The sequence below is a fragment of the Mycteria americana genome, chromosome 3, assembly GCF_035582795.1.
Source record: "Mycteria americana isolate JAX WOST 10 ecotype Jacksonville Zoo and Gardens chromosome 3, USCA_MyAme_1.0, whole genome shotgun sequence".
NCBI classification, from domain to species: domain Eukaryota; kingdom Metazoa; phylum Chordata; class Aves; order Ciconiiformes; family Ciconiidae; genus Mycteria; species Mycteria americana.
Window position 1 is genome coordinate 52,025,332 of NC_134367.1, and position 24,231 is coordinate 52,049,562.

Below are 24,231 nucleotides of genomic sequence, written 5' to 3' on the forward strand. Positions count from 1 at the left end.
AACTAGCCCCGCCCAACACGGGTAGCCCACATGACGGACGCGCCCACCAGCCAATCGCCCTTCAGCGTTCGCAGCCGGCGGCCCAATCGGAGCGGCGAGCGGCAGCGCCAGGAGGGGTGTTGGGACGTGTAGTCCGGCCGAAGCGCGGCCCCGCGCCCGCCGAACGGAACTACGTGTCCCGGCAGGCAGCGCGCGGCACGGCCGCCTCCCGGTGCTGCAGGGCGCTCCCGGGGGTGTCTGCGCCTGAAGGCCGGGCTGCCGCTGGCAGCGCCCGCGGGCCCTCGGGACCCGCCGCGGGAGGCTGCCGAGGAAGGGTAAGAGAGAGCGTTCGCTGCCGTTTCCGCACAGGTTTTTCCCTTAATATTGTTTTTTTTGCTTTCTACCGCAACAGGTTGTCGAAAGCAGATGGCTGGTAACAGCCAAGGAATAAAGCAATCCCGGTAGTGGGTTTGCTTCAGAAATTTGCATTGGCAAAAAATTAAACACACACGTGTTCTAAGCAACTGCAAAGGCTTGTCAGAGGTATGCTTCAACAGAAGCCTTTGATGTAGCCTAAGTAAACACATCAGCAGAAAGAAAAAACAGCCTGTGCAAGCGAAATACAGAGCCTTCAACACTTGAAAATGAAAAGGGGGGGGGGAAATCCCTGCAATATTCAAATGGGACAACAGTTCCGCAGCCTTTTAATCCAAATTAATCAAGGTTTTTTAATCCAAATTATACTGGGGCTGATGAGCCTGGAGAAGAGAAGGCTTGCGGGGATCTTATCCAAGTATATAAATACCTGAAGGGAGGGTGCAAGGAGGACGGAGCCAGGCTCTTCTCAGTGGTGCCCAGCGACAGGACCAGAGGCAATGGGCACAAACTGAAGCACGGGAGGTTCCCTCTGAACATCAGGAAACACTTTTCTACTCTGAGGGTGACCAAGCACTGGCACAGGTTGCCCAGAGAGGTTGTGGAGTCTCCATCCTTGGAGATACTCAAAAGCCATCTGGGTATAGTCCTGGGCAACTGTCTCTAGGCGGCCCTGCTTGAGCATGGGGGTTAGACCAGATGACCTCCAGAGGTCCCTTCCAACCTCAACCATTCTGGGATTAAGTGCAGGCTGCCACCAGATGGGCTGGTATTGCTGTTTCCCTGGCCATACAGTCTCCTTCCTTCCTTTTCGCAGGAAAAAAAAGGCATTTTTTTAAATAAAGTTAATTTCAGCCAAGTCACTTCCTTGATCCAATTCACCTCTTGGCAGAGAAGAGGAGAAGGAAACATATAGACAAAGAATCACCCACTTACAGCTGTCACATTAAAGCAATCATAAAACTACAATTTTGAGTATAGTGAAAGGCAAAAGAACGCTTACAAGTAAATTAGAAACAGGACATTGGGCCTATAGGGTCTTGCATAACTATTTTGCATTTCTCATGTACACATTTCCCACTCTAAAATTCAGACCTCAAAACTGAAGTTAAATGCAGAACAAGCTACTCGCATACCACAGAAAGACACAGAAACCGCTTCTGAGTCTAGGAACAGAGCTCGGGCTGGCTCACCAACACCAGCCATCAACAGCTCTTTTATTTGTAAAGAATCTGGTTTCTTCATCTGGAATTCCTTTTGTTTTCTGGCATGGTTTCCCCAAAGCTTGCAAAATAAGTGTCATTCTATCATTACCTGTACCTTTCAAAGAAGACCAATCTCTTTTTCCCATAAAATCCTTTCTACAAGGAGTCTGCGAACCATTGTTTGGCAGCATGGACAGGCCTGGACTGCTTCATGCAGCTGCTTCCTCTAGGCCTCTGGCACGCTTGTGAACAATATATCTACTGAAATCATCACTACCTGTAATAAATGTGAGTCTTGACTTCTCTAAGTACTCAAGGCCTCCACCCATCATAACTGATGGGTTCAAAGAAAATCATTCTGCCAGTGCTTTTTATGTTTTCTTTTTTTGTTTGTTTTGTTTTGTTTTACATTAGCTACCACTTCAGCTTCCTGTCCCGTTCTGTTGTCACTCGTTATGGTCTCCCAGTTTTCCTGTGAATAGGCATGTCACGTATGCTTGCTTTACTTCTATCTAAATTTTGATCTTCAGAAGTTGGATAGATCTCATTTTTCCCATGATAAGTTTGCGCTTGGGTGTCTCTGACAATGGCTACATACATCCAAGATCAATAAAGTGAACCAGAATCAGAACTAAGCATTGGTGTTAGACTTTAGTACGGCTATATTCCCACACCGAATGCTAAGATTGATTGAAAGTCACAGCACTGCCTTTTATCTTTTAGAAGTTGTTTTTTCCACTGGCTGCAAATGAACTCTGGCTACAGGAAACAGATTGTGAAACTGGCTCCAAGGCCTAAACTTCAGATTTTCAGCCCTTTGTTTTATAGATTTTAATGTAGCACTTTGGTAATGGAGATGAAGGTGGCTTTATTTTTTCCAAACCAAATCTCTGCAGTTTTCCGATACCAGGTCAAGCTTCTGTATGTACTGCAAGACATTGTGGAAATCAAGGTCAAAGGCTACCAGCAGAATTAATCAGAGCCTGAAGTTAGGGGAATGTGTTTGTATGATTTGCGTGTTCACTGACTGAAGTTAATATGCTTGTTTTTGATCCCTAAAGAATGGATAAGAGAAAAGCAGAATTATGAAGGAAACAATCTGGCAACTCATCCAGAATTACAGCGTTTGAGTTTTTAAAATGATAAGCTGAAGAAAAACAAATTTGTGGCTGCTTTAAACCTCAGTATTTCCTTCCTTGATGATTTATCAACTTCCCTCTTTTAACCAGATAAGAACTTCTGTAGCCATATGCAAGTGATACCCAAATGCAGAAATATTTTTTGAAAATACAATATAAAGTAGTTGTATTCATGTCCTTTATAAGATCTAAATTATACTACATTTACTTTTAAAAGTGTCTTCCAGTTTCTGTATGTCACAAAAGAGCACTTTACTACAGAGCTCGCTCAGTTGATTTCTGGAGAACTAATAACAACACAGTAAAACTCGTGCAACTTAGAAGGAACTGCTTTTAAAATTAGATTCCTTCAGCTGCTTTTACTTACACCTGGTTTTGTAGAGGCTTATTTCATTCCAACTAGTAAATACCTAGGATGGGATTGCTCTCTTCTAAAAGTTCACCCTACCCTTTTAGATCTGGGTTTTGGCATGTTGCCACAATATCTGGGCACTTCACAGTATTTAATGCATTTTTCTTCACAGCAGCCCTTTGAGGAAGCAAAGCTCTGTGACTCCTGTTTTGCAGAGAGACACCAGAAAGCCAGAGGCTACTCCTCTACTGTCTTTGAACCGAGGCCCAAGCTTAGTGTCAAGCCCAGACTCATGTATCATCCCAACAAACTGGCCTCAATGATTGAGCAAGCTACAGCGTAAGATCTAGGAGAAAATGTGGCCTTGTTTTACTTCTGAGTGCGTGTTTGTACATCTACCATGTGTTCTGGCCTACTGTGGGTTGCCTTGTACGTTTGCGCCAAACTCTGCCACTCTGCCTCCTTAGAGGTCACAAATGCAGCAAGGATGGGTAAGTTAGCCACCGGCTTCTTCTTAGGGGACCATATCTTTATGGCAGAAAGACTATGGAATAGTTTTACGCTGAAGCATGGGTTGCTTTGAGAAGAGCTGGGCTATGACATACCAGAACTACAGGCCACTTGAAGTCCTGCTGTACTTTGCCAGCTCCCTGACTATACTCCATTTAACTGTATAAATGTAGCCTGAAAGACTAAGGGCTAGACCCTGGAAAAGAGCATTGGTAAACTAAAAATTCAGATCTGAAAAACTCCACTGAGCAGCCACCTGAACTTTGTTAGTCTCTTGCTGGATAGAAATGTCCAGAATTGTCCCAAGCTGGGCATCTTGGCATCTCTCTCCCCTTTGTGCCCACTTGTGGTCTAGGAAGTAGGTAGAGCAGCTCCAAGAGAGGTCCAGCTAAGAGCAACCTGTCTGAGCCCAACAAATCAGGTTCTTCTGTTATAGCCACAGCTAGCTTCAGTGCCTGGCGGCATTTGGTGGAGTGCTCACCTTCAGTGACAAGAGAATCGGCTTTTAGCTCAAAGGGATTTACATCAACATCTTGTAACTCGCAGGAGAGTGTCCCAGGTGCTCAGAAGGACTGCAAAATGGAAGGGAAGCATTCATCACCTCACCTGTTGAAGTTGTGTCCCTGTTGGAAAGGATGGCAAATGTGTGGCACTGGTGTGAACTAGAAGGAAGGAGACACAGGGAGCTGTAGGCACTTACTCCTGGCTTCTGGTAGCTATTCCCAAGCCCGTGCTGGTTTTTATCCAGGTACTATTTACTACAAAAATGTGTAAATAAAACCCAGGACTCTCTTGCAACAATTAAACTAGATGAGAGAGACACATCCTTATTTTACTCTGTCTTTTGCTTCAGCTGCCTTCTCCTTCTCCTACTCTTACAAGCTTGTCTGAACAGGGTCATAACTTCAAACGAAAAGGTGGTGACTCCCTGTTTCCTTCCTGCTCTTCCTCCTCCCAGTTTAGCATGGTGGTCAGGGATGCGGCATGAATGCTCCCCTGGAAGTTCCACTTCCCGGCCAATGCTCTAAGCACTGGGTAACAGCATAGAGAAGATGGACACTATTTCCTCTAGCTACACTTTAAAAGAAAATGAACACTGCTTATTGGGAATTTTTTTATCTGCTGACAGCCCAATAGGCCTTTTAAACACCTTTGGCAGGCTGTCTGTTAACACAGACTTTGGTGTTTTCCAGTAATAACACAAAGAAAAATGCTGTGGCCAGCAGCCACATGAAATGAAGTCACAGACCAGAGAAGCTACAGGGACTCTTTATTCATTGTTTTAAAGAACAGATTTTGGCACTCACCACCAGAAGAGGACTCCAAATTCTGAGTCCCAAGAGCACAAAGGTGCCAAGCACCAGGGTGGGACTTCACACACATCTATGTTCATAGAGTTTCCCCACACACAGCTTTTGTTAGCTCCTCACTGAGCATGCTGCTTGTTTTGGCTGTATACCTGCACTTCTTTTACATGCAGGGAATGTACGCCTATCATTACCAAAGTCGGGATTCAGCCCTGAGGCTGGAAGGCTCATTGTATCCTGGAACATCAGTCCCTTATCAGTCCCATCCCTCTGTGATTTATTAAGGTCACACAAAATAGCAAGAATTTAAGTCAAGTCCCTAGAGATCCACTAAATTACCTTGCAGTCAGAAACCATGCATCTAGTTAATAGGGGAGAAATGTCTCTTAAATAATCTATAGTCAACAACTGAAGTTAGTTTTATATATGCAACATTGTGCAGGATTTTGTAGCATCTTGCTCAGATTTTTCCTGCATCTCTGAAGTCACGCAAGTTTAAATATACAGATTGTATGAAACAAGTATTCTGTTGCATGACTTTGAATGTTGTAAGTTTTCCCAGACAACTCAGGCCAGAAGTAGTGATAGACCATTTTTGCATTTTTGAGTATTCATTATACTGTATGATACACAAACTATTTGGCATTAATACTTAGGATATTGTGCTTGTTCAGGATGCAGAGTTGGAGTTGCTATGAATATTCTGAGTCATGTAAACAGATGATATTATTTAAAATTATTCTTCAACAAAATAGGTCTCCAAAATAAGATGAGGAGTTGCTCTGACTTAAATCTGCTTGCAGTTTTTCTGCATCTTTAAAGACAAGCATTGCTGACAAAAGATGACTTTGAGAATCATTTCTTGCCAGGAGTGAAACTTATCTTTTCCTTGGTAGTATTTTGTTTTTTCCTTGTTCTTTTTCTTAGGTTGCCTGATGTACAAATGCAGAATGGAGTTCTTGTTCCCTGACAGGTGCCTAGTTATCAGTAGCACAGGAATCTATGAAAAAAAAATGTAGGGGTGGTAGTAGGTAAAAGGAGACAAATCCTATGAACAATGATGCTCTTTGTGTTTCTCTGCTCGTCCATGTCATGGTCTTCTAGTTATCTGGCTAAAAATCTACCTCCTACTCCATCTCCATGCTAGGTTAAAGGGTGTTGGATGAAGAGACTGACACTTCCCCTGAGAAAGTATTGGTAAAAACAGAATTTTACTTTTAAAATAAATTCCAAGGCAATGGTGGAGACATAATTTGTGTGTTTCATCTGCCTAGAGGGCAAGTTGCAGCGTTCTGAACCATCTTTCAATGATCCCATTAAATATTTGAGACATAAAAGGTGAAAATTATCATGCAGTAAAAGTGTTTACTGTGAATGAGTCAGTACCTGCAGTAACTATCCCCTACCTCATATTTCTTCACTATGATTGTCATTTCAACCCACTCTTACATTTGCCCCACCTTACCCTAATATGTCTTTTCCTTTTTGCATTTGCCCTTCTAATCTCTAATTATTCTGTTTGTGCACAGATACACAGTCTTCTATACTGGAGACAGCTGCCCCTGGAAACCTTCCCTTTCCACAACAGCAAAGTCTTCCTCTTTTTAATCCATGGTCAATAGCCAGAGCCAGTAATTTCCTCCTGTCTTCCCATCTGTCGGGGCACATGTACTCTGCTTCGCTCTCTAGAAAGCTATGAGAGCTGTTTCCAATCTAACGAGCAAAAGCAGATTTTTGAGGGTGAAGAGAAGTGACCAAGCTAAGCAAGCCACATATGTAAGACAGTGTCATGGCATCATCAGCAGAAAATAACAGTGAGGAGAAAAAGTAACTTTTTGGAGAGTACTGAGGAGAGGACCTTCAATGTCCACATCAGTCAGTGTACTAAGAGCAGACAGCATCTGTTGGAACTGGATCCTGAGTATGAAGGGAAAAAACTTGATAGTTCTTCTTGTGTGGGAAAAATGGCTCTTTTTACTTTGTAAAAAACCCTAACTTTTTATGCTGGAAGAGGGAGTGGGAGAAAAAGAAGACCAAAGGAAGAAGAGCAAGGAACTCATTCCATTTTCTTTCTTCCTCTTTTTTGTTCTCTAGCAAACAGGAACTAGAGAAATATCAGTATGAATGCTTAGAAGGTCTGACATAATGAAATAAAATGCTTAGGAGGGTTGTTTTTTTTTTCATTAAAATACCAAGTTTTATCATACTTCACAGTACATACAGTGTCATGAGAAAACACAGAATACAATTTCTTTTCCTTTTCTTCCAAGAGTGAAAAAAAATGATTTTATGAATGTTCTGCATAAGACTTGAAATTCAGGAATGAATAGGTTTTGCTACAGTAGTATCAAAGAAGAAACCAGACACTTAACCTTTATATATGCAGTTTGGAGACTGTCAGTTTGTATCTCGCAGTTTGTACAACAAACTCCCATGGATTTGCCTGTGTCAGTTTTTCAAAAAACTCCCAAGTTCCTTAATTACTCTAACAAATTTTAGTCATTTGTTCTAAACTTATTTAAAGTGGGACTCGACAGAACTTAAAAACACATTGAAATGCCTTATTGATTCAGTGAGGTTTCACTTCCTATTAGTTTTGCAGCTGTCATCATTTCATTTCTAACCCACTTAGATTAAAGAAGGCATATGAGTACCAGTTAGATATGTCCTGAGCAAGGTCATATGTTTCAGGCTGATTAAAGCAGTTGTGTCAGGATGCTAGAGACTGGGTGTTCCCAAAACAACAATGCAGTTTGCCTACCACATTATTTATTTCTTTTTGTCAGTGGAGAGGCTGTTCTTTGTCTCTCAGGAATAAGTCTGAAAGAGCGTTGCAGCACAGCTAGTACAGCTGACCAAGCTTTTCCCTGGTTCTCGAAGGAAAGTGAAAGGGGAAAAAAATAGACCAGTTTGGATTGTGTCACGAAAATGGCCTCTCACATAATCTTTTGCCAGCAAGGCTTGGCTCAAAAGGACAAGGCAGCAGCCAACATTCTGGGAGTTTCTTGGTATGGCCTGTGCTGGGGCAGTTCTTTAAAATGTCTCTTATACTATGTCAGATAAACAGTGAATCATTCCTTGATTCATCTGAGACTTTGTTTTCAGTTATGAAAAAAACCTATAAATCATGCATGCCCAGTAGGTCAGGTCTGAAGATAGATATCTCTGTATTTCATTCTGAAAAATGCCTTGATCTGTTTTTTCTTTTTCCTCTTTGAAGGTGTTTTGACAGCACCTCTTTCTTTGGTTCTAAAAGGTTGCCCTCACAGCGATTTGAATGAACCAGGATCTCTGTAAGATAACAAACATTGGAGAACTTAGTGGAAGTATCGCTTACATTATCACGTTATTCCCTTAGTGTATATTTTTTGGGAAACTGTTAAGCCAGCATTATTCCCTGAATCTGCTATAGTTCACATGTGGAAAAAGCTTTTCCACATGCTGCTTTACAGTATGGGACATAATTGTATATGTGGCAAAACATTTTTGGACTTTTACCTTTAAAAGTAATTTTTTTGAAACTTTTTTAATGATGTGGCTAGCAATGGAGAGGAGGAACAGGATGGAGGAGGATGAGGAAGTCATAAATGGTCTTTCTGTAACATTTAGGATTTCAGTGGTATTCAATACCTCCCTACTATTGGCATGCTTACTTGTGCTCGGCAGCAGTAATTAAAATTTCAATTGATTTTTACAGCAGCCCAATCCAGTACTCTGGCACTCAATGCTGGCCATATTCAGAAAAAATAAATATAAGTAGTGTAAAGGTAAATCACATTGGTACTTACATGACCATGATGAAATGGGAAATTCTCTGTTTGTCTTAAGGTACCAAACTCCAGTTGCTTGCTCTCCTCTGAGGCATGAAAGTCACGTATACAGGTACGGACCTGAGGATGGGATTGCTCCCCAGCAGCCTTTGTGCCAGCTCACTCCCAGCCCGCGTGTGACGGTGAGCCAACAGGCAGAAGCAGTCCTGCTGAAGGGACCAGCTCTGCTCATCCTCACACCCAAGGGGTGAGCACACAGGCTGCAGCCAGGTAGGAGGTAGGCGGTGGAATTGCGTTAGTGCAGTGCTGTCACAGAGCTGATTTGCTATGCCTGGCACCATGTACCATGCCCAGGGTTGCAACCGTGTGGCACTGCACTCCGGGAGCCTCCTGATTCAGGCCTGGAGACAACATAGGTGGCTGGGCCAGGCTGACGGTTAACAGCAGGCCCACAGGCAGCACTAAATTGCCCCATACTTGATGCAGGGTATGTATGAACCAGCTACTTTGTGTTTTTCTGTGTAAAATAACACTGGGCATCTGACCATCGCCACTGCGTCCACCAACGCAGGCTGGGTCAGTTCTGGTGAAGAACCCAAAGGGCTGGTGGCGACTCCAGATGTGACCTGCACAACGCAGGTTCTTCACCCCGCTCCCCGCAGCAGTGCAGGCTGCTGGGGTGGGAGTGGGGCATTTCTTCCTTCTTCCTCCCCTCCGCCTGTAACCGGGGTATTTTGTCAACCTCCGTTTAATATGCATACTTCTCCCTTTGCTGTTCCCCAAAGTTGAATGAGTGCACTAATTTCCTCAACCCAGGGCTTGTCTAAACAACGGTGTTTTGACTGCTTTAACAAGTGTTGTTCAAGTGCTAAATACCCCTAAGCCTTGTGGAGTTACATTAGTACAAACATTGCCGTTCGGGATGCAATATCTACTTTAAAACACCTCTCTAGGGCTGTGTACCAGCATCCAGGGTAGAGTGGAATTAAAGAGCAATAGGTTAAGCTTGCAATGGTTGTGGGACGTGTAACCTGTTTTAGAAAGCAAACCTGTCTGTGGTGGTTTTATAGTGGGGGAAAAAGTTGATGGTAGGACAGTTGACATCCAAACATATGTCAAGCTATGTAATTATTTCCTGATAGGTTTCTTGTCCTAGTGGGCTGAAAGTGGTCAGGATGTTTGGGGATGTCTTGCTGGTCCTTGTGACTTGGTCCTTTTCCTGGCCCATGTCCTTGCCTGAGGCCTGCAGTGTTGTAGAGATTACTCCTGTGCAGGATGGTTATTATAAACTCTATTTACCTGCTAAGATATTAAAGGACTGGCGTAGTTACGGTGGCAGAGCCTCCAAGTGCTATAGCAACTGTTCCCTCAGCCTACTTCACACAGCCTCTGTGTCTGAGGAAGCTGTGGCAAAGCAAGGCGTCCGTAACTATGTCCACAGCGGGGGTTCTGCAAACACAGGTGTCTCGGTCGTGCGGTGTTGTATTCCTTCACACCCCTCGCTGAGGCTGTGCTCTTAGGAGCAGCTTGGGGAGCTCCCCCCTCCAGTCGCAGGGTGCATGTTACCCTCTGCGGTGCTGGCTAAATTGTGGGTCTGCACAAGTTTTCTGGTGCTTTATTCCCTCCCTCTCTTATTCATTATTTGCTTCGGATCACCGCCCTCCTTACAACTGTCCACAGATCCATCTCCTTGGAAACGGCAGAACTTGTTTATGTGACAGTAATAAGGAAACTAATTGATGCGTAGCAGCTGCAGGCATATGCGAGGGAGCCATGTTCCACCAGAGGACGTCGGAAAAGCGAGTCTCAGCTTATGCTGCCTGATAAAAGGTTAGATGGCGTAAGCAAAACCCACCTTCTTCCTCTGGAGTTTCCCAAATTGCCTTCCCCTGTTCACAGCAGCAGTAGGAAGCTTCTTGCATGCGCATACATGTATTTTTATGGACTTTGTTAGTCTTTTTTATCACCAACATGTAGAGGTTGAGAAGCAATGGGAAAATGGGTAAGTCTTGCTTATTTCTTATTTTGTGGAATACTGTGCTGGTGCACTGTGCCATGCCAGGCCCATCTCTTCTCCTGTCTCGGCCTTGACCCTGCCTATGGCCGCAGGACTCTCTCATCCATATATTGAGACTTCTGCTGCTCCCTGCTGCGTGCCCTTCACTGCCACTGCCCCTTGCGCTGTTGGGAATGGCCGATACGCCTGTCTGGCCTAGCTGGCTGACAAGAGTCGGCCGGGTGTCCCTGCGCAGTGTTTCCTGGTCCTGCAGGATGGAGCTGTGGAAGCCCATAAATGGCTTGTGTGGCCATAAATGTGGCAGGGTCACCAGGTGGGACCTCTCACCAGAGATGGCGGCGTGCCCGGCTGCCTGCAGCTGCCAACCCAGTGCCAAGAGTTTGCGGCCTGGGCTCGGGCAGGATGGCGGTGGGGCCCCACGGGGAACTCTCTGGAAAAGGCCTGTGGTGCGAGGGTAGCCTGGGCAGCCCCCCTCTTGTGGGTCTGGGGGGCCGTGCCGATGCTGGGGGGGCGATGCCGGTGCCAGGGGGGCCGCCATGAACTGTGGGATCTGCCCCAGGGGTGTTAGCACACAAAAGCAGCGGCGTCTGGGAGGCCCCAAGTCAAGCAAGCCCTGGCAAAGAGATGCTCATGTCAACGTCTCCGTGATGACAACTTGGAGGAGGAAGGAAGTATTTCGATGTAGCTTTGGTTTAGTGTGTATCTTGAAGAGGCGGTGTGGATGGATGATGATTTTTCTATTTTATACGGCCTCTGAAACAGTGCTGGAAGGGCTGTTCCTGGAAACTTTTTCCGCTACTGAAAACTTTCTTCCCCGCCCACCAGGTATGAGTGGCTTTTCCTGGGGTGTGCTTTGTCAGCAGGTTCCAGTCTTGGTTTGGGTTTCTCCTCCTGTTACTAGATACCTCCTTTGGGTGACTTTCTTGGGAACTAGTGTCTGTAAATAGCCTTGCCCAAGTGGGAAGCCTGTTCCAGTTGCATGCCCTGTATTGTAAACTCGAGCGATACTATAATTGTTATATCATTGAACCTTCAAATAAGCTGTTTTTCTATCAGCTGAAGCTGTATATACTCATCATTTCTTACACTGTATCAAGTGAAATGCTTGGTACTGCTTTGCTAGGTAGCTGCAGTGTGATTTAAAACTTGCTTTAACTTCCTAGAGGTTGTATTAGACTAAAGCATTTTCTGCAAGTTTCACTGTCCATGTCTTGAGTATCAAGAAAAATCACTATTTGACAAGGCGTAGACTGTCTTCAAAAGCGCTTCTATCTTTATAAAATAAAGAATGTGAAAGGGTGGGGCAGAAAGGGAGTGGAGAAACAGGACTTAATACATACGCTTAATAATGGGGAGAATGCTGGGGATATTGCATGTTAAATATCCTTCTGTTATCTCAACACTAAATGTGGAGAACTATATCTTTATTATGTAATAAAGCCATATGTAAAAAGATAGGTGTTAGAGCACTAAGGAGGCTGCAAATGAAAACAGGCTGTAACACTTGGAATGCTTGCTCTGCAGGGAGCACTGAGAGGCAGATACTGAAGTCTGTAAAATAGAAAATATTGTTAATCCTTGACTTTTAAATGGACAAAAATCAGCGTAAGTTATTAGAAAGCACCATGAAAAATCTCAGAAAATTTTGGGTGGTCGAGGAGAGCTACGTTTAGTGTTATGTAAGGCATTGTTTTGGAATTGCATCAAAATACAGGTTTCATCTGGGGGTGTGTGGTTTTTTTTTTTAATTATTATTTTGGTGCACATGATCTGGTTTGATATAAACAGAGCCAGGGACAGCCCAGTGACATACTTTGAAAAGTTACATAGTCCATTAAGGAGCTAATGGCATTAAATAGCTCTCTTTTTACAGGCTATGGATTCTGAATCAAAGAACAGTTTCATAGGAAGCTTTCTTCAGCCACCAGATAAGATGCTTCCTGCAGCCTTTGCTTATATAGAATCAAAGAAGTTGGCAGCTGTTGGTGACAGGCCTTCTATCCCCAATAACCAAGGTAAAGCCAAAATATGTCCTTAAAGTGGTTTTTTTAATTGTTCCACGTGAAATCTCTTGAGCAAACTCCCCATTCTGTTTTACTCAGTTCAATGACTTGCTGTGATTATCAGACTGACATTGAGACAGGATGTATATGTGTCCTGAGGGAGTAGTCTCCCTGAAGTCATACGTCTGGAATGGAAACTGCTGCAAGTCTTCTAACATCCTTATAAACTTTGGCTTTGAAAATTGTTTAACTTAAAATTGTCAGACTTCCTCTAAAAGCAAACGAGAATGCTTCAAACTCAGCAGAAGCAGTTCATGACTTTAAATGCAGAAAAAAAAGATCATTAGTATGGTACACTGCCTTGAAAATGGCTTTGTGTAGTGCTATTCAACTCCCTCTAGCTTAAAATCACTTCTAAAGTTTTTTGTGTGGTATGATTCCTTGGGAGAACTTTTGAATAACGCAGGCTTTCAGGAAAGTTAGCAGCGTGAAAGTTAGTCTGTAGGAAATATGGGTCCACTATGATTGTCCTGTACCTTAATTGATGATTACTCCCTGGAGCTCACAGGGCAAATGCTCGGTGACTTAGCATATCTGGAGAGCTCAGTGAATCACAAGGATACCATACTTGGATTTACTATCATGGACAACTTTGTAATATTGCACAGACATAGCCTCTGTGTGTGTGTGATCATAGTTCTTTCGTTTGAAGAATCTGTGACTTCTGTAGTAATCTTTTGTCATACAGAGTTTGGGCTTTTTGGATTAAAATGTTCAGTTTGATGTTATGCAGGTAAGTGTTTAAGTAAAGAAATGTTTGGCATGCCAATAGAAAGATGGAAGAAGTGGTTGCACTTCATCTTTCTGCCCTCTGGTATCTGCTTTTTGCCTTTTTTTTTTTTTTTTTAGTTTTATTCTAATGGAGCCTGTGATAAGCTGATGAGAGTTGTTATGGAGCTAGCAATGTTTTTTGGGTATTCCACTACTGAGAGAATTGGTACAGGGAAACTATCAAGGCTTATAAAATGTCAGAAAAGAAGCTTGACTTGTTACAGAACATGTCTTAAACTTCCACAGGTGTGTATATTTTTTGGAGAGCTAGTAGTCTTTTCCTTGTAGCTGAAATTGCAACTATTTTTGGCATAGTTTTGACACAAACTGACTTGAGGCTGAAAGCAAAATCTTGCAGACTTGTTTCTATGGTTTAAAGAATCAGCAAATAACAAGAAACTAGACATTGAATCATTACCTTTTGAAACAATAAAGTTTTTAAAATGCATCCTCTACTAAAATGTCCCTTTGTATCTGATTTCCCCCCTGTCTTGAGTCCATTTTTTTTTTTTTTTAATCTGTCTACACCGGTTGCATTACACCAAAACGTGTGACCTAACTTGGATACCTGTGTTGCCTGCTTCTGTATAAACAGAAGTCCCAGGGTTTGTTATACTCAATTTGCTACAATTTCTTTGTGCTTGCTACCATTTGGAGTGAAAATAGTTTTGCTCATAGGACCTGTGCTTTATACCTCAGTTATGCAGTAAATATGTCCATTTTCTCCCAGATATGTTCTGCGTGTGTTAGTGTACTGCTGGGGAATATAATTCATTTTAGGAGTGATCCTAGGAAGAAAATTCAGGTAGTATTTTGCTGTTTGAAGTGTTTGTAATAATAATAATAGGAACTGTTATGTAAGGTGTAACTGTTGTATTGTTTGCTAGCTGTGATGGCAGCCCTGAAAACTCTTCAAGAAAAGATCCGCCGTCTAGAGTTGGAGAAGTCACAGGCTGAAGATAATCTGTGCAGCCTATCCATAGCAGCTGCTCAGTATAAGAAGGCCTTGGAGCATGAATCCTACAAAAAGGACACAGCACATCAAGAACTGATGCAACAGAGGAAAGGTATTTCTCTTGAGTGATAAGGTGTAGCCACAGCAACTCCAAGACTGCATAATCCAGGGAGTGTTTGTTTTGACAAACTGCTAATTAATGCACCCCCCTTTCTTTTTTGCTTCAGAATTGGGGAGGGGCAGGAGCTTGATAATTGTGGATCAAATTGAGAATTTTTTTTACATATATTAACCAAGTCGTGCATAACCCATAACGCTATTTTAAAGAATAAGCAGATTTCAAGTGGTATGTTTAACTCCTACAATAAGCAAGGAGCTGCTTACATGTATAACACTGGTAACTTGAGAAAAGTGAGGAGACGGGAAGAAACAGATTCTGATTAGATATCTGCTGATATAAATCAAAGTAACTGCAGTGCTCACACCTTTGGAATTCAAATTAGGGACTAGCTTTGGAAAAACATTTTTATTCTCATGTCTTATATATAAAATATATTATAACCACATGAACTTGTTCAGACTAACAAAACTTTTCTTGCATGTTTTGAAGACAGAGAATTCCTCAATGAGATGACAGACTGGCTAAATGTGTAACTCCCATTGCTGTACTGAATGTCTTTGTTTCTCTCTGTAGATATAAGTGTGCAGTTAAATGCAGCACAATCCCGCTGCTCCCTGCTGGAGAAACAGCTGGATTACATGCGGAAAATGGTTTCCAGTGCGGAACTGGAAAAGAAAATGTTTTTAGAACAGGTGAAGCCTTTCAGCATACTAACAAAGCAGTGATATAGTTAAAAAGTATAGAAATGTGTAAGATCTGAACTTTTTTACAGCCATCATTTTTCCTTAGCTCTGGTCAGGGTGGTAGCAAACGGAAGCAATTTACTGTCTGACTGGCTGATGACAACCGTTCAATGAATTGTATGAAAAGACTCCCTAGGTGGAACTCCTAATGAGCAAAACCATGCTAATACTTGCACATTTGGTAGACAAAAAGGCTGCTGAAAACTTAAGTCTTCTTTGTCTGCCTGCCTGGTGTTTTTCATCACTTTGCAATTTAAAAAATATGAAATTTAAACTAGTTAAACACCTTTACTGTAGTGTGTTTGGTTTTTTGCTGTCTGAAACAATTTCAGTCAGCTGCCAACTCCATTCTTGCTTACTTTTTTCCAGGCCCAGCTTCAGAAAGAGGAAGATCAGAACCGGTTGGAACTGCATGCAAAACTTGAAAAGCTTGAAATGCTAGAGAAAGAGTGCCTTAAACTTACTGCTACTCAGAGAATTGCAGAAGTAAGCATGCATGGGATGACAGTCTGAAAGTCATTCATTTGATATAATTTGTATGGCATACTGTTAATAGGACTAAGTTTTGCAAAAGTTTCCTCTGTTAAAGCTAAGATCATAAAGCATACCTGACTGAATGGCACCATGGCTTCATTTGCATGAGTTTTTTTCAGTCTGGGCTTTAAAAATTCCTACAGTCCTGTTTTATCCCAGATTACAATTGTAAGCTACTTCAGACTTCTGATTTGGCATGGCGAACTGAAGTGTGACTAATCATTCTTGCCTTCAAATTCAGGACAAGATCAAACACTTAGAAGAAAAGTTTTGTAAAGAAGAGCATCAGCGTAAGCTAATACAAGACAAAACTGCTCAGGTAGACTGAAAAGGTTTTATTTTATCTTATTTTTTGTGACTGAAGAAAGCTATTCTCTCTGTCCAAAATACCCTTTATTTTATTACATTTAAACTCCACGTGTTTATTACCCAGCGAGAACTCCCGGAATACTACATAGATGAGTTATAAACTACATCATAGAAAGCTTGCCAGGTGTGTTGCATATCTCAATCAAGGAAGATTCTACTTGGTTTTGTATTAACGATACAGTTCATCAGCCTCAAAGCTGCTATAAGTAATCTGAGTAGAAAATGAATTTCTAGAGAATCTGCAACTAAATCAGATAACCTTAACTTACAGTAACTAGGAAGTGGTGATACAAGAAACCTTATACCCCAAGTAAGGTTGGTTATTCTGTTTGTTTTCCTCTTTTCCTTAAGATCTGCCAAAATCTAATACATTGGACTATACTTGGAAAAGTCTTTAATCAGTGATACTGTTACATTGTTCATTAAGTGAGAGCTTGAACAATTCATTATTCTCTGAAGCCATAATCAGTTTGTTGGGCCACCATCCATCTGAGAGAGGAATATTTGCCAAAGAGAGCAAAAGAAACCTTTTGTTAAAGGGGTAAAGTAGCTTCAGGTATTCCGAACCTCACTTCACTGAGAAGTAGCAGCCATTTTGAAAGAGAGCAGTTGTGGTGGCATTCCCTTTGGGTGGGGTGGGGAGATGCAGAGCTGAAGAATAATATTGAAAGAACCTAGCCATAAGGAAAGCTGACAGTTTGAATTAATTAATCACTGCTGTCAGTTTTTGTACCTCATCCAAGGATGACGGGCTTTCATCAGTCCAGGAAGCTTGAAATAACATGCAGATTGTCACTCAGGTATCTGACCACCTCCAGGATCCAGCAGAATGACACAGTTGAAAACTTGCAGGTTTTTGGGTTTCTTGCTTAAACTGCTTGCTGCTGCAGAGCAGGAGGCCTAGTATGGAGATTTTATCTTCTAAGAAACATAGTAAGAATGACTTTCCCAGAGCAGATAGTCTGACTTTAGCAGTAGTATAAACATTTGCTCAAGAAAGGACTTAGATGTAGTAAATGAGTCCTAAACTAGTATTACTACCATTTTAGTTCACTGCAGGATCGATTTATGTCTGTTGGATCTGGGTTTGGAAACACAGGGCGTGGGGTGGTTCACTTCCTTTTGATGACAGAAAAGCCAGAATAATCTCACTTTTGTGATGGACCTCCAGCATTGTTTAGCCGGAACTGTTACACGTGCCAAAAAAAAGTCCTTGTCCTATGTTTAATTGGGAATGGCTGTTATCCTGTTTATCATGGGTCTTTATATCAACTTTGAACCACAGAGCAATCCAAGGATTGTCCAGCAGGTTTGACCTCAATGTTACACAGACAGGCTCAGTTCTCTCTGCCCCCAGACTGTAAAATCCAAATGTTCATATTCTTTGCATTTTATGATCAGATCCCCAGCATGCAGCAGGATTGGCTTATCTCAGTTGCTGGTTGTCACAGTGAAAAATACAGCTGCTGCAGCTGAATATGAAAATGAGGACTTCTAAGACAGGGCTGCAAGATCTGTCTGATACCCTGCCATCCTAGTAATCTGATCAGTTTTTAAGTGTAGCTTATGCCTTGCAAGCAGGACAGTTAATAGTGCCCTTAATTGGTTCTCATCCATGCATGAAAGAGGGAATTAATTAGACCATGTGGTTTCATACTTCTAATATTACATTAAGTGGTTGTTTTCTTTTTTGCTTATTCCTACAGCTTCAAACAGGATTTGAGATAAACAGAATTTTGATGTCTTCAGTAACATCTCAAAATGAACCTAAAAAGGAAAATGGGAAGAATAAAAAAACTAAGAAGGTAACATGAAGGTTTTTATTAGCATACTGTTGCTGATAGCATCTGACTCGCACAGAGATAGGAATTTGTGAAAAATGGTTATGTAAGAGGCACTTGATTTGTCTGCTGCACTTTACTCCATTTCCAAAGTGAAGAACAGTGCTGAATACCTCTTTTTTTCTTTTCCTTTGGCAATTAAAACTGGGCTAGGGCTGGTAGCACCTCACTGGAAAACTTTCCCTTACCGGCATGACAATAACCTCCATTACAGTCTTACTGCCATCCCCCATGTCCTGTCTTAGCTGCCTTTCAGTTTATGTGGCAAAATTAGTTTCCAAAGCAATTTTAACTAGGCATCCTAAGATGGTGTGTTTTGGGAGGATTGCTGAAATCAAGAGAATTCATTTTGCAACACATGTTACAGGTCAGTCAAAATTTTGCAACTGTGGTTTTGCAAACTTGAGTAAGCAATGTTAATTTCTTTAATGTCAACCTATTTGTCAAACTATCTGCTAAATGCATCTGGAATAAAATTTAGTTCTCTCAGCTGTTGGAAAGTGCTACTACTTCCACATACAGGAGGGAAATTATTTTTTTTTAACCAGAGGGAAACTGAGATGATGCATTTCACTGCTTATTTGAATTTTACTTACTAAAAAAAAAAAAGCTTAAGATTGTGCTGTTGGGTCAGCACATTAAGACAGAAATTCCTTGTCTTACTTTTGCTGTCTATCTTGTGGCAGAGAAATCCTACAATGAAGAAAATGCACCTTTCACAATTACGTGTAAGGGCTGGTGAACTACCTTTTGTGGCTGGGAAGGTGAGTGAAACCAAATGTTCTCGCTAAATCGGCATCTACAGTTTGAATAAGAATAGTAAGTAAGTAAAGAATAACTCTTTACTGTAATCATTAATCACTTCTGTAAACCACTTAATAATTCTGCTTTAAGTCTGTCGGTTCCAGCCATTCTGTCAGTGCAAACCTACAAAGTGTGTTGCACATTATGAAGCATCGCAATCCACGTACCTCATCACGACGCCAAGGAGGAGCTACATCTGGGATTTCAGGACGCAGTGCACTTTCAAAATCTGTATCTTCTTGTTCCACATCACCTACTGCCACCAGAAGTCTTTCAGACCTTCTGTTGGCCATACAAGATGAGCTGGGTCAAATGAGCTTGTGAGTACTCATCCCTGGTGTTATGAGTGAAAGTGACTTCAGTGGTAGCCCTGTGAAGCTACAGGTGTGCTATAGCCGAACCTAGCCTGTTTTAAGTGTAGGACTACATGTTGACAGAATAGCCTGAGCAGGCCTGAGTGGTAGGATTTTTCTCATTCAAAAAATTCTTTCTATTCTGGTGTTTAACTGATCTTGTAAGCAGGCAACATGCTCTTCAGCTGGGTTTTTCTGGTTCCACATCCTGGACTTAACTGAGCTGCTACTGAAGTAACAGCTGCAGCAAACGAAAAATCTTTCAGGCCTGTGCTTTTTAGAAATTTTAAACATATTCTGAGATCTACGGAGTAGACCGAGAATGTTTTCCTGGAGAAGGCTGCAAAGATCATGTTAATGTTAAGTAGGCCGGCAGCATGCCGTCAGTCTGCGTGGTAGAATAGGTTAGTACAGCTGTGGCAGGAATAGTACTGTCACAACATCTAGCCTACTACTTTGGCCTCACTCTTTCTGTGTTCTCTCCATACGTGCGTACCTGGTGGGTCTTTGTGCTGAGATAGTCTGGGGTTCATTCCTATTCCCTGTTGATAGCAGGAGAACTTGCCAGTCCTGTAAGGGGGTTGTGAAAGAGGGACAGTCTCCTGCCAGAAAATGGGCAGGGTGTGGAAGAAGGTAACGCATTAGATTGGAGTGTATGTATCTTTCTAGCCATGCAAGTAAATGTGGATTACCACTTGTTGTGTTCTTAGGCATCTTCCCATTAATGCAAGCGTATAGAATTGTGGGCCAAAGCTATGTAGCTGGTCATGGTAGACATGTCGACATGATGAGCTGTGGTTTGAACAGAGGAGGATGTGTTGGTTAAACCAGTTAGGGTGTTGGTTAAACCAGTTAGGATGTTGACACTGGTTTGAAATCCTTGGTGTGGCAAAATTTAACCTGGCGACAAATGTCTTCTTCAAAAAGCTTTGACTTACACATAGCAATTAAAGGACAGGCTTTTTTTTTTTTTTTATGGCAACAACCAGTTGCTTCAATTAAACTGTCAAGGAGCAGCAGTTACTCAGAAGTCAGAAAAGAAACCGTGACCTTTGTAAAGAGATTATTTATCTAAGAGAGGGCCTCTGTTTTTGACTAGTTCAAATATCTAGTATCAAGTAGATCTACTCAATTTATTTTAATTAAGCTGGTTAATTTAATTAACCAGCACACCTCACTGCAAATCTTTTTGAGTAGAATATTTTAATTTGAATTATCTGTCAGAAAAACTATAACTTACATGTACTAGTTTAAATAATGCTTTTCTGTATTACACTAAGCTTTCAAAGTCTGCACTGAATTGGGCAGGAAGTAAAAATACCGTACTGCATAGCTGCTGTTTACTTTCCAAATTCGCATTTTGCACACTATTACACATGTAGTTGTTATGACTGTGGCAAGGGAGAGGAATAAGATGCACATCAGCTACAAATTTGGAATGAGAAAATCAGACCCACTGGAAAAACTTTTTCTTTTCTACTGTGAATGTATTCCAGATTAATGCGTATTGTGTGAGGGGGTAAATAATGCTAAATTGCTGTACTCTGGACAAAACGGCTAGCAACTCCTGCAATACACTGAAAGTATTGGAAGAAATCCTGGAGACTATATCATGAATACTTACTGTGCCGTTCTTGTCTTTAATAGTGAGCATCAAGAACTTCTGAAGCAGATACAGGAGACTCAAGACTCCAAAGTTCGTGAAGACCTAGAACGGGAGCGGGATTGCCTTGTAAAACAAATGGAGATTAAAGGAGAACAAATATCCAAGCTGAAAAAGCATCAGGCTTCTGTAAGAATAAGATGTAAACTCTCTAGCTAGTAACACTCTAGTTGAAAGGCTGCCACAACTCTGCCTCCTGTTGTCATTAACTAGAATGTCACCGGAATGCTTAGCTTAAGCCAGGATGTTCCAGTATGGGTGATTATAATTAGGCTGCTAGCTCAGTGTTCTTGTACCTCCAATTCCTTCTTTTGATCAAGAAAAAGTACTTACAGCTGGCAGCTAGGTATGTAAGCTAGTGGGAAAACTTCCTGCAGTTCTGCCATACAGTGCTGGGTTGCTCAGTCTGTCGCTTCTGCTCACTGCGTTAAGACAAACTGTTGAGATTTCATTCTTTTGTGTCCTGTCCCTCTGGGGAATGAGAAGGAAGCTATAATTCCTGTACAGACTGGATTAAATGTCTTATATTACTGAAATATTGAAGCTTTTTATTAACCAAGGAGTCTGTTGACCACGGCTTCTCCCCAAAGTCATAGCCAGACAAGCCTTTCAGTTTTGTTTAACCCCTAACCTGTACGCATTCTGTCAGTATTTGTTTTAGAGCCATAGAGAACAGCTTTTCATACATGCCCATATAAAATCACTCTTCTGTAGATGCACAGCTTAACCCTTTTGTAGCAATTTGCTTTGGAACATAAGGGTAAAAAATGCAATCCATAGTTCTGTCTGATAGTTTTCTATTCTTCATCCTATGTTTCAGGATAAATAGACTCACCTAAGAACTTCGCTTATACAGGAAACAAAACAAAACTCAGTGTGAGACCTTATGAAAGGGGGAGGTGATAGTTAATTTAAATCTGACCAATTTTATTCACATTCATTCTTTGATAGATTTTATTCACTCAAACCTTTTATTGTCCACGTAATTGCAAGCACAAAAGTGCTTATGTCAAAGTAGAATTGTCAGAGTTGCATGTTAGCAATATGGACAAAGGACATGGACTGTTGAGTCCTCACTGCCTCTCTTGGCAGCGTCAACTGTTTTTGGGATAAATCTCTTACATTCTTGAGGAGCCAACAATTATGGTGTTATTCCTTGCCTCAGAATCTTGCTGACTTCATCCTCCAGGAACCTTAGACAATTGACAACAACTGCACCTTTGTTTCTTCCTTTTGCATATCTTTATGGCTACAGTCTGCCTTCATTTTGGGATGATGAGAAGAGGAATAGCACATACAATGTGGTGCAACCTTGTTGTCATCCTTGCCTGTTATCAGGGTGCAGATCTGCTGGCAAGTCATCTGTGCTCTGGTACAGCCTTATCAGAGCACACGCCTTAGGGTCATGATGTACATAGCACATTCTTTGTGTTTGTCTGTTTGATTACTGTCTATCATGCCCTGGTTATCAATACAGGCCACTCCTGTACCCCTTGGCCTATATAATTTTTTCTGGTGCTTTTGCGCACAGACATTTCTATTTGTATTTTGTACAGACCAATCTTAATATTTCTGATACATATTTCTGCTTTTAGAACCTGTCACACTAAAAATGTTGTAGTCATCTCTGTTTCGCAGTTAATAATATGTTCTAGAATGCAATTAAAGTTAATTATTCTTAGAAATGGACTTAAAGCCTGAATTGGCATATGGAATGCTTCCAGCCTAATTTTATCTTTGGGAGTGACCTTTTCATGTGAAGTGCAAGTCAAGACTTACTATATGACATTTAAAAAAAAATTCTTTAGCAATCAACCCTATTTATTCTGTTTTCCAATTTTGTTATGAGGCTTCAAAGTAAACTGCTTAGATACTGTAACCAATAATAAACAGTATACATTTTATAGGCTTGTTGGGGTTTTTTTTTGGTTAGGGTAGTACAATCTGAAATGGAAAAAGACTGTTGTAAATATAAATTGGTAACAGATGATATTCCGTCTCTCTGAAGCAAGCATTTTTTCTTTAGGGACTGATGGGGTTCAACAACCTATTGAGTATGGGTGAGGTCAGTTTTCTGCAATGCTTTCTGTGTGGGCGAGGTCAGTTTTCTGTAGTGCTTTCTGTTACAGCGAGACAACTGTATGCAAGAGTAGTAGGTTTTAACTCTTTTTTTAATATCCCTTAGACATCTTTAGTTTGGAGTTTGGTAGAAGTCCAGTAAGCTCTACAGCTCTAGATCTTCCGAATATGTAACATTCTAATTAGTAATCTTTCTTCCTAGGTGCAGAAATTAAAGAGAAGAACTCAGAAATTGAAGCAAGGGGCAGCTCATGTCAGACTAAAGTGTGGTGACCAAAAGGAAGCAAAGGAGATTGCAGTCACTGTAAGGAAAAGTATGTCTAAACCTTGCCCTGGGCAGAAAAGCAGAAGCTCTCTTCAGCTGCTAAAGAATGTGCAAAAACTTCAGTCAACACTGAAAAAAGATGATATCATGTGGGCACAACAGTTCTGAAGTTTACTGTGTTAGAAGTTTTTGAAGTTGTCTGACAGCTAGTAAATTTTTAATTTCACAAAATACCTTTTAAAAATAAAATAAATATAGCATTTTACATTCTAAACTGTGTACTCACTACTGGGTCAGTTTGTTCACCTCAGAATTAACTTCCATGTAGGGTAGCTATAATTCAACTACACTGACTTGTAATAAAGTGTTTTCATGGATTAATGAAATGCTTACTTGTTAACTTGTCAAATAAAATTTTTTACCTTTTTTACACTTAAAATAGTATGCGATCTTTGGTGTGCTGTTCCCCCCACTGCCAAGGAGATACTTAGAGCTTGCTTTTCCAGAATGACTTGGGCTAGTGCTTCTGTTCAAATAACAACAGTGGTTTTCCTTTTCTCTAATAGCTGAAGATTCAGACCATTGCAACTGAGGCAGAGGAAGAGGTACTGTCTCTTATTTATCTACTTCTTAATTATTATTATTATTACTCTATAAGCTTTATTGACAGTCTTAGTATTAGGGACAGCTAGGGACTGGAAGCGCAACCCATGACTTCGTTAAACCCCAACAACATGAGAGTGTTCTTGATAAGTGCAGGGAAGGGGCCAGTACCAAAAGCTTGGATGCTTGTCTTCTCATCAACAGAACCTGCTTCTACCACAGTATAAAATAATTGAGCTGTTATAGAGGAGACCTTGAACTGTGTACCAGTACATGTTGTGGAATTTGCATACTCATACAAATGCAAGATGGGTCTTTATGCTAATGCTGAGTCTGCTCTTTTCCATTCCCCATTACGTACATATGGTAAAAGATGTAGCAGTGACTTCGAATCGACACTGGCTATTTAGTTG

At 41.4% G+C, this 24,231-nt stretch overlaps 1 protein-coding gene across 4 annotated transcripts; it reads left to right on the plus strand.

The window, feature by feature from the left end:
* The first annotated feature begins 173 nt into the window (after nt 1–173).
* Nucleotides 174–23,964, plus strand: CEP57L1 (centrosomal protein 57 like 1). Of its 4 annotated transcripts, XM_075498510.1 has the most exons (12): nt 193–314; nt 10,318–10,467; nt 12,528–12,669; nt 14,376–14,555; nt 15,138–15,256; nt 15,677–15,793; nt 16,083–16,160; nt 17,917–18,015; nt 18,738–18,815; nt 18,946–19,175; nt 20,856–21,000; nt 23,153–23,961. In XM_075498510.1, the coding sequence occupies exons 3-12, from the start codon at nt 12,531–12,533 to the stop codon at nt 23,381–23,383; spliced, it is 1,416 nt and encodes a 471-aa protein (XP_075354625.1). In that variant the 5' UTR covers nt 193–314; nt 10,318–10,467; nt 12,528–12,530; the 3' UTR covers nt 23,384–23,961. The 4 variants fall into 4 exon arrangements, with proteins under 4 accessions (XP_075354623.1, XP_075354625.1, XP_075354626.1 ...); XM_075498508.1 differs by lacking the exon at nt 10,318–10,467 and having other exon boundaries at nt 174–314; nt 23,153–23,960; XM_075498511.1 differs by lacking the exon at nt 10,318–10,467 and having other exon boundaries at nt 12,514–12,669; nt 23,153–23,962.
* Nucleotides 23,965–24,231: the final 267 nt, after the last annotated feature.

Coding starts and splice junctions, on each gene's coding strand:
- CEP57L1 (XM_075498508.1), top strand. CDS start 12,531: ATGGATTCTGAATCAAAGAACAGTTTCATAGGAAGCTTTCTTCAGCCA. Junction 12,670..14,375: donor TTCTATCCCCAATAACCAAG/GTAAAGCCAAAA, acceptor ATTGTTTGCTAG/CTGTGATGGCAGCCCTGAAA. Junction 21,001..23,152: donor TGAAAAAGCATCAGGCTTCT/GTAAGAATAAGA, acceptor CTTTCTTCCTAG/GTGCAGAAATTAAAGAGAAG.